This window comes from Lolium rigidum, chromosome 7, assembly GCF_022539505.1.
Source record: "Lolium rigidum isolate FL_2022 chromosome 7, APGP_CSIRO_Lrig_0.1, whole genome shotgun sequence".
Lineage (NCBI taxonomy): Eukaryota > Viridiplantae > Streptophyta > Magnoliopsida > Poales > Poaceae > Lolium > Lolium rigidum.
The window spans coordinates 57,338,441-57,348,022 of NC_061514.1; the positions used below are offsets into that span (position 1 = coordinate 57,338,441).

General features: G+C 47.4%; 1 protein-coding gene across 1 annotated transcript; it reads right to left on the bottom strand.

Annotated features, from left to right (window-relative positions):
* Positions 1-261: 261 nt before the first annotated feature.
* Positions 262-9,342, bottom strand: LOC124671389 (wall-associated receptor kinase 3-like). The gene is made up of 5 exons (XM_047207765.1): positions 8,427-9,342; positions 7,321-7,464; positions 6,754-6,777; positions 6,582-6,680; positions 262-1,609 (listed from the first exon to the last, which is right to left on the bottom strand). The coding sequence occupies exons 1-5, from the start codon at positions 9,340-9,342 to the stop codon at positions 393-395; spliced, it is 2,400 nt and encodes a 799-aa protein (XP_047063721.1). The 3' UTR covers positions 262-392.
* Positions 9,343-9,582: the final 240 nt, after the last annotated feature.

The following is a 9,582-nucleotide window of genomic DNA, read 5'->3' on the forward strand; positions in this document are numbered from 1 at the left end:
TGCATTAAATTCAAATCAGCATACTTTCTTCGCAACCATGGACAAACTGCACAATGAAAACCTAATCCTGAGTGGGGCTAACTAGGTGTGTGTGAGTAGGTTTTTACGGGCACTCCTCCTTCCACTGGTTTTGCATACATGTCGATGTCGGACAGGCGAGGGAGGTTTTTTTGATGCTTGATTTAGATCAAAATGAATGAACAGTTGCCATACCATTCAAATTTGTAGATCTCAGAAGTAGAATTGGATCTGACCCCACAGTTGAGACAAGGATTTCTCCCGTTGTGATTGTTGACCTAAATAAGTAAATAGTGATTGCTCTGAGCTATACATCATTTGCATTATTACATTGCACATTGTCTGTGAGGTTACGTGAAATATTATGTGAAGCGTCATCTTGGCGTGTGAGAAGAAGCTCTCATTTCGGCCTCCATGCTCAACTGTGTACTTCCTTCTGAGTAGTGCAGGCTGGAAATCGAGCTTGCCTCACGTAGAAGGTGCTCTTGTTCATTGTTTTCTTGTACAGGTTCATCTTTTTTTCTAATAGTTTTCTCCTTGGTGAATGACCTTCTTAGCTGGTCCAAAGCTGATGCCACCTCCTTCATAATGGGTCGATCTTGTCCATTCATATTTAAACATCTCACAGAGAGCTGTGCAACTGCATAAAGTTGCTCTTCACCTGCTTCTGCCAAAATGTGTGGCTCTATCTCCTTAAGTAGCCGTCCTTCATTAAATAGAATCACCATATGCATGGCTAAGTTGCACGATTCCTCTGGCCTGCCTACAGAAATAGGCTTCTGCCTTGTCACGAGCTCTGCAAGAACTACTCCAAAACTGTAGACATCACTCTTCTCTGTGAGCAGGCCGCTTTGGAAATATTCGGGATCAAGGTATCCTATTGTCCCTTGAATAAGGGTGGTTACATGAGTTTGGTCAAATGGGACTGATCTTGATGCACCAAAGTCTGATATTTTAGCCACAAAGTTCTTGTCCAACAGTATGTTGCTTGATTTGATGTCTCTGTGAATGATTGGTGTAGAAGATGTAGAGTGCAGATAGGCAAGTGCTTCTGCTGTTTCTGCAGCTATCCTTAAGGTATCTTCCCATGTTAAGGAGACAGGTGCACTTTTGTTGTGAATGTGCTGGAAGAGTGTTCCATTGGGTATGAACTCATACACCAACAATGGAACTTGTGTCTCTAGACAACATCCCAAAAGCTTGACAACATTTGGGTGATCGGTCTGTGATAAGATTGTAATCTCATTGACAAACTGCTCCACTTGGCTCTCATCAAACACCCTGGACTTTTTTACAGCAACCACAGCCTCATCTCGAAGAACACCCTTATACACTATCCCATGTGCACCTCGGCCAAGGATTCGATTCTCGCTATAATTGTTAGTGGCAGTCTTGAGCTCTTCTGCACTGAATATCTTTGCTGATGAGTCCTTATCTTGAGATGTGATTGCCGAAAATCTCTGCTGCAACAGTAAGCCTCCATTCTTACGGAATAACTCGGCTCTGTTTCTTCTCACCTTTCTTCTCTTCATGCCCCAGTAGTAGCACATATATGTGGTAGTTATTGTAACCACAAGTGCAAGGCCAATACCTGCAAATATTGGATGAAAACATGTGCATCTGATGTAAGTCTTTGTTCTTCATGTAACACATGTGAAACTAACATTGTAAAAAATGCTGACAGGTGTGGAGTTACTTCTGATTACGCCCATGCAGATGCAATACTGACGTATCTCTTTAACATTAGCGAAGATGCATTTCATCCAGGTAGCCTTCTCGTGTATCTCCATCTCTATCTCTACTATTTACTAGTATAAAGGCACAAACTTAATGAAATACAATCGGATGATCAAACGGCTTAAGTCGTTCCAGTGTTTAGGTCAACTCAACACAGATCCCTTGCATGGTCACAGGTCACACCATCAGCTCCGGCTCAGCCCCTTGTGCGCCTCTTGGACTCTTCCTCTAAATTCCACTCTCCTCATCTTTTAGGATTTCCTCGGCGAAACTACCGTTCCTGCGGCGGCTGCCCCCGCACATCTCCTTCCACCCACTATGTAAATTTGTTGCCTATGGCTGACGGGATCCCCGCCAATGACGCAAACGACCGATGGGAGGGCTCCCCGCCGATGACTGACGGCAAGTCGGGAACACTCGATGTCCACGCGTCGCATTTAGTCCACCGCACGCACTAGCCGGCCTCCGCGAGCTCCTAGCCGCATCGGCTCCACAATATCGCCTCCCTCTTCTTCATCTCCGATGGAAGCTATGCAGGGGAGCATGGTGCGGGAATTGGCTCGGCTTCCTCTGGTAGGGATTCAACGCGCCTACACCGCGGCTTACACATTCTTGTGGGCGTACTACGGTATGCAGGTCCATCCCAACGAAGATAATGGCTGAGAGCATCTTTAGCAGACTCCTCAAACCGTAACCCGCATTTACGCGTTAACAGGCCACATAAATTGAGATTTGCAGGCCGAAAAAAGCGACCGCAAAAGGTGACGGTATAACTGCATTATTCGGGTATATTCCACTAATAGCCCACCTGTCAGCAGTTTTTTTATATTTTTCTTCCATTTCTCCTTATCTTCCACCTGCTCCTCCCGACCAGCATCTCGCACGCCGTCCCGCCACCACTCGCCGGTGTCACCACGCGCCGGCTCTGCCCCGCCCACACGCCACCCCATCCCGCCCGCAGGTGCCGGCGCCGCCCCGGCAAGCCCGCCTCCACCTGCCGCCCGCCGCGCCGGCCCTTGCCCCGCCCTTTCCGTGCTGGCCCCTGCCCCGCCCTTGGCCGCGCTGGTCGCTGCCTCGACCTTAGCCGGCCTCCCCGCCTTTGGCTCCCATGCGAGCTGCAGCGAGGCCCGTGCCGTCCACCGGCGAGCTCAGCCTGCTCCTAGCGCCGCCCAAGTCGAGGAAGACCACCGGTGTGCAGCGTGCTCCAGCCCCTTCACCTTCGCTTACAATGGACGGATTTTGGCAAGTCTGCCGAATTTTAGCCCGATTCCGGCAAGTCCGGTGGCCGTTGACAGTTGGGCTGAAATTTCCCTCGCGTGAACGCCTTGTTCGGGATGCAGATTGCCTTCGGTTTGCCCCGAGAATCTGTGTTTCTGTGTTTCTGCAGGTTGGAGGCAGAGTATGCTGATCCCTGCAAAAAAAATTTGCAGTTTGCATGGATTTGCGGTGTCTGGCCGGGTCCATTTTTTAGACCAAAACTGCAAATTGGCGGTTATTTTGCAGATTCAGCGAATATATGGGGTCTGCTAGAGATGCTCTGAGAGGGGGGCAGGAAGGTCGTGGGGAGCTCGCATCTGCAATTGTGGATGTGCTGGGCTTTTAGAGCGTTTCGATTGTCAGGGTTTCAGGCGACAAAGGGGGAATTGGGGAGTAAAGTGGTCCTGGACGTGAATCGCGTCCGCCAGCGCCGTCATTATCGACGCAGGTGAGCATTGACAATCTGACATCCAATTCTCTTTGTTGTTGTGTCTTGACTGGGTTCAGAATTTGGGGCTTCCTACTGCTATAAGGCCCGAAAGCCCAACTTTGAATTAACAAAGCCATCAACCGGCCAGACGTACAACGGTAGCAACAACATAAAGGAAAAAACAGCAAAATGCTGGGGTTACCAGCTTACAATCCAGCAAAGGGAGCAACAAAGAAGAAGAGAAACAAGCTACAATACACTAGCTAACTAGGCAGAGAGCTTGAATCCGTCGATGGAAGCGCCGTCCTCTGTTTCAAGGGCCCGGCGCCGAGAACTAACCCGAACCAATAGATCTCCCATGCGAAAGCAAAGCGCACCCATGACCGCAGAGCGTGGTTATCTTCCTGCCTCGAGACACTAAAGGGGGAGGGCTTGATGGAGACGCCTCCAAGGAGGAGAGCGGCGCCCAAGGGCGTCGCCGTCACCCGCACCGGCCGATGCCTTGCCGAGCTTTCGCCCTAGCCCAACCACCACCCCTCAAGATGCAGCCTTGACACTTATCCTACAACACATTGATCCCACGGCGTAAGTAAGAAACCACCGGCATCACCTGCGGCATGACGCTGGCCTAGGAAACCACCCCTGGGTATCTAGGAGGCCGCCCAAACCAGATCGAACACCGTGTAAAAGTAGCTAGGGAGACAATGGCGGCGACAAGCACAAAGAAGGTGAAGAGGGTGTGCCTAAAGCCAAAGAAGAGAACTTTGCGCCATCGGAGAAGCCCGCAAATTAAGCACGGCGGTGTGATCCAACTACGATAAAGGAGGGACATTTGGTGGCGCCTCCAAGAAGGGACACGGCACTGAGGACGTCGTCGCAACCTGCAGCGGCCAAGGCCTTGCACGGCTTTCGCCGATGTCCCACCCAGAACCCGCAGCCGGCCACCACCATGAGACCGCGGAGTGGGAAATAGAGCCGGCACCGTCGACAACACTACAACCAGTATTGCCTGCCCAGGGACGCAGTGACCGAGACCCCAGGTCAACTACGCCGAGCTCATCGCCAACACCAGCCGCACTCCGCCATATCGCTGCAGCAGCCATAGCGCGTACGGCCCGTCTATGCCGCCCTGGAGCAACCCCTGCCGTCTGTGGCGAGCACAACACCCCGCCAAGCTTATGGCGAAGCGACCACGAGAGACGGGTGCTACCACCGCCACCACCGCATCGCCCGCGCGCGACCGCGGCCGGCAACTGGTAAGCACCAGCGAGCGCCACCCACCCCTGGAGCACCGCGGCCGGCTATTTTTTTCTACTTGCATCTCTCATTTTTGAAAGAAGGCAGCAATTGCCAGGCCTCAGCATGTCATGGTCTTCTCATTTTCCTTTTGCTCTTTTATTTTTGTCCTAGCTTATAGGACCTGTGGTTCTAGAGTTGTAGGGTGTGATAGAATCGGTGATTGATGAGCTAGAATTAGCTTCCTGCCTGAATTTTGCACCCTTTATAAAATAAGGTAGAAATCTATAAAAAAAAAGTACTTGGCTATACATGCTTGCTTAATCTTTTTGTGAGATTGCTTAATCTCACTACTGGATATGAGGTCAAGTCACTTACGGAGTGATAGTGCTTACCTATAAAGTTAATGGCTGTAGTATGTGAGTTTATAAAACTAGAATCATGACAATATATAGAATGAGCATATATTTTGACTTATTTATTTATATATTTGGACATAATATGTTTCTAGATTTTTTTTTCTGCAGTGTGATAGATCATCTGGAGAAGTTCTTCGCTAGCATTTCTGATAGTCTTCTTGCTTCTTGAATGAGACCATGTCTTGGTTCCGATGGCAGGAGGGTTGTACTGCACACGTGTGTTTAATCTGAAACAGTGCAGATTAACCACGGTCGGAATTTTTTATCTTGGGCGTCTCTTTCTATGCTCACGATTGGTAGTGCTAGGTTCAGGTTTTAGTTTTGTTTTGTCAGAAACCACACGATTTAACCTAACTTTATCAGAGCCACAAGTATCCCATGCATGGAGTACTCGACTGACTTGTGACAGTAGAGTCCATATCAAAAACCTTAATCGAGTACATGGGACTAATTAAGCATGATCTAATTTGAGACAGAGCATCAGGATACCAGCATTGCTGAACTGCTTTACTTGGGATTTGCCTCAATAGAGTAGGAAGTAAAAGGCATGGTTTTTAAGGCAACGCTTAAGCGGCCAAGCGGCCAGGAGATGGCAAGGCCCCGTGCTCGCCTTAGGCTCTTGTCTAAGGCGTCCAGATTCGCCCTTTGAGGTGTCCAAGTCGTCGCTTAAGCGGGGACGGCGTCACTCTGGCCGATTTTGGACGGCATGGACAAGTCGAGTGGGAAACAGAGGAGGCGAGGGGGAACCATTGTGGGAACATAGAAATTGGGCGGGAAATTGGGGGCTAGAGAGAGGGGAAACAGAGGGGAGAGAGGGAGGGGAACAGACCAGCCACAGAATCGAATCAATTGAGAGAGAGAGAGGGAGCTCTCTCCTTTCAGGCGGCCAGGTCCTCCTCCGTCAGATCTCGTCCCCCATCCTCCTCTGCCAGGAAGTAAAAGGCATGGAACCTAATTTATTTTGTGTTGTGGTTGTGGACAACTAGACCTATTTATGTTCTGGACTTGCATTGCATATGACCATTGGTTACGTAATATGTAATGCACTCATGTTTGTCACCTTGTTTTGCACGTGTACTCGCATTTACTCTCTGTTTTTTACCGATGGTGATCTATTAAAGTACAGTATTTAATTAATTCAAGTTTTAACCCACCAATTTGTTCATATTTATGCAGATTTGTATTGTGGAAGGAAGAAATAAAAAAAAAGATGGGAGGAATGGATGCTATGTGGGCTTAACAACCAGCAAATTCAAGGTATTTAACTATTTAGGTCTACGCATGGCTGCCATATTATTCATCAGCATATTTGTTTAAAAATTAACTAAAGTGTCGCCTCACTTCGCTCTTTAAGCGCCTAGGCGTTGACCACCCCCCCCCCCCACCCCGCAATCGCGTTAAACCACCTGGATGCCTCAAAAACCATGGTAAAAGCAAAAGGTAATAATCAAATTCGCTTTTGTCAGGTGTGTGGACCAACTTACCCAAAGCAGTATTTATAGGGAAGTGGTTGTTTTTGTTTTGACAGTCACTTCCCCTTTGCTGGCCATCGCCACTCATGCCTGGAGGACAAATATTCAAACCTGACAGATAGCCATAGATTGTCAGTAGCACTAATTCGTCCTTTTGTGGGACTGGTTATTTTTTTTATCATACCTTGCGGTTGTTGCATAGGGGAACCTGCATTTGAAAAGAATGGTCATTATTAGACCTTCTGACAACACTAATTGTAACCTGGAAACATCAGCGCGCTTGTCGCTTGAGAAACTAAAGTACTTCTACCATATGATAGACATATATTATATATATGCCTACAGCTTGAGACCAAGGTGAAAGTGTGTGCTTAGAAAGTGTGAAAGATAAAGTAAATTGGATATGATGGCTGCATTAAGAGTCTAGATGATACTCTATATGTTCTCTTTCTGATATTAGTTTAGGATGCATACAATCTACCTTTAAAATTTGCAGCTAACATACACAAAACTATTTGGATTCATGTGCAAATGTGATAAGTGCATTTGTATGAAATACTTTTAGTTCCCTAACTCGTATAAAAGATAATGGTCAGAGGTAATACTTTGGAGACCACATCCATGTCCAAACATTTAAAAAGAAACAGTGATAGTGCATAACAGTAGCCGAGTTGTAGCTTTTGATACTGTGCGAATTGTTAAGTGCATTCTATGTTTAACTGTCAAATATTCCTAGACATTAGGACATTACCAAATGGAATATTGCAGCCTGTCCCTGTGTTATGGCCATCACCGCTGTAGTTCCGGGGACATGAGCAAGTAAAACCTCCTTGGGTGTTGTTGCAGAGTTTTGGATAGGTGCAATCATTGTTGTCGTTCCGGCATTCGTCGATATCTAAACCAGCGTTGCAACACTTCATTTCAGAAATCAGAGAGGCATATTTTTATTCATAAAAGCAGGTACAATTTTCTCTGTTGTTCTGTACAAGGGACAATCGAACTAGTGAGCTAGTCAGCAAAATCATTCTTTCTACAAATCCGGGCTGAAATTAGCAAATTGGCATGCCTTTTGCTTCACCTTCATTCCGAATAAAATTGGACATCTGGAAGTTCATAGCCTCCACACCCCCTTTAGGGAACTTGATGGAAGAAATCAAATAAGAAGGAATAATAGCAACATAAAATTGGACAAAGCTTTTCTCCTCTATCAACAAGCAATTTTCATGGCATATGAGGTTTCACATGCATCCACAAGCAGGCTCAAGTATTCACTTCATTATTGTCATTGTTATTTTCCTCCGGTAACAGTTTAGCTTTCTATTGGATTCAAAGATATCACTTGGGTGATAGTGTTAATATTTTAGACAAAATGGCATGAATGTGGATAATTGATAAGAAGAAAATCTTCAGATGTGCTATTCAGCTGCTGTCTGGTGTACGTAGGAAGTAAGAAATTCTATTCCTTTTAAGGATTACAGATGGCTGTATATAAAGATTATATGGATAGAGATTCTTGGAGCAAAGAAAATTGAAGATCTGCAAGGACACTCTTTTGCTAGTGATGGATCCATGCACGATCTTGCCTGATACGGCAGTGGCTTTATCTCTGTAGCTGATGTAAAAGAACACTTTTGTGCTGACAAAGATAAAAATGGAACCAGGTGATTGCCATTTTTTCTAGAAAGAACTTATTTGTAAATCTACTTAGGCTAAATTACAAGATAGTTGAAGCCTGGCTATTTTCTTAGACAATCGTGAAGACTGACTATTGTGTCCTGTCAAATGAATTGCATCTTTCTAGTCAATATTGTAGGTCAGGGATAGGTATCTCTATGGTGGATGAAAAAAAATGTTTACCTGCACATCCATCCGCAGTGTAGGGATTCCCGTTGTACCCTGCATTACACTTGCAGAGATAACCCGCTCCACGGGGCGTGTCGATGCATATACTCATATTGTTGCAGTACAGCGGCGCCAAACTGTAGGTCGGGGCCTGGTCGCATGTGCCGCCCCCAATTGCCCAATCCAAGCTCATCCTGCGTTCACCAGCTGGCAACAGCAGGTCTTTCAGCGACCTCTGCCCACCACCTGTGCCACCCATGAAGTCTGGGTCGTTTTGGTCAAGGAAGAAGGCAGCGCTGCAAGTGCCGTTCTCGTCGCCGGTGATTTGACCTGATGATATCTTGTCGAACTGCAAGGTGAATTCTTGAGCGGCGTCTATCGGTATGTGGGCGTCACAGCAGGCTATGTTGTCACGGCAATCGACGGTGTTACCATCGCACGAGGAGGTGCAGCTGGTAGTGTTAGATTGCCATGGGTTGCTGGTCGACGAGTTGCTGAACTTGGCAAATAGCCTGTAATTGCATCCGGTTACCACCAGCCTATTGCGCATGGAGAAGGAGAACGGTGTCCCTCCCAAGCTCATATTACCGGTTCCATTGGTCTGGGTCGACATCCCATTGCGGTCATAGCACACTTGGCGGATAGGCCCGGCGAAGATGCCGACAAAGCCTTCATCCACCGACACGTCGTGGATTTTGTAGCTATTGTCGCCGATCTGCAGCATGGCTTCATTCTTTTGGCCGCAAGTTACCTCGAAGCCGGGTAGGGAGCTGCCTCTGGCGCCAAATGGATACGGAACGCTGTTGCACGCTATGTTCCGCTTCCGCTCCATTGGTGACTCTGGCGGCAGCGCCAGTCCCTGCGAGAGCGCTCGGTGGGGCATCACTGAGAAGAAGAAGAGCACGAGCGGGCGGAGCTGCCATCCAGCCATGGCAGCCGCTCCTGGTATGCGCCCTCTCCTGCACGGCATGGCCTCTCTTCCTCGTTTGTGCACGGTGAGCTTGCTATGCTTTGTTGAAATGTCGACCTTTCTTTTAGTTTTCTAGGTATTTAAAGCCTCACGTTTCCCTGGAGTTTTGTGATAAAAGTCCTCAACTTATGTGTCTGATGCATAACAAACAGACGTCGTCTCCCCTCTTGATACATGCCCGACTTCCTTTGTTATTGAATT

Bases quoted from the DNA above. Each gene is read 5' to 3' on its own strand.
- LOC124671389 (XM_047207765.1), bottom strand. From the start codon at position 9,342: ATGGCTGGATGGCAGCTCCGCCCGCTCGTGCTCTTCTTCTTCTCAGTG. The intron at 6,778-7,320 runs GTAATGTCCTAA...TTTCAAATGCAG, and splicing joins AGGCTGCAATATTCCATTTG to GTTCCCCTATGCAACAACCG. The intron at 1,610-6,581 runs GTAAGTTGGTCC...CAATATTTGCAG, and splicing joins CCCTATAAATACTGCTTTGG to GTATTGGCCTTGCACTTGTG.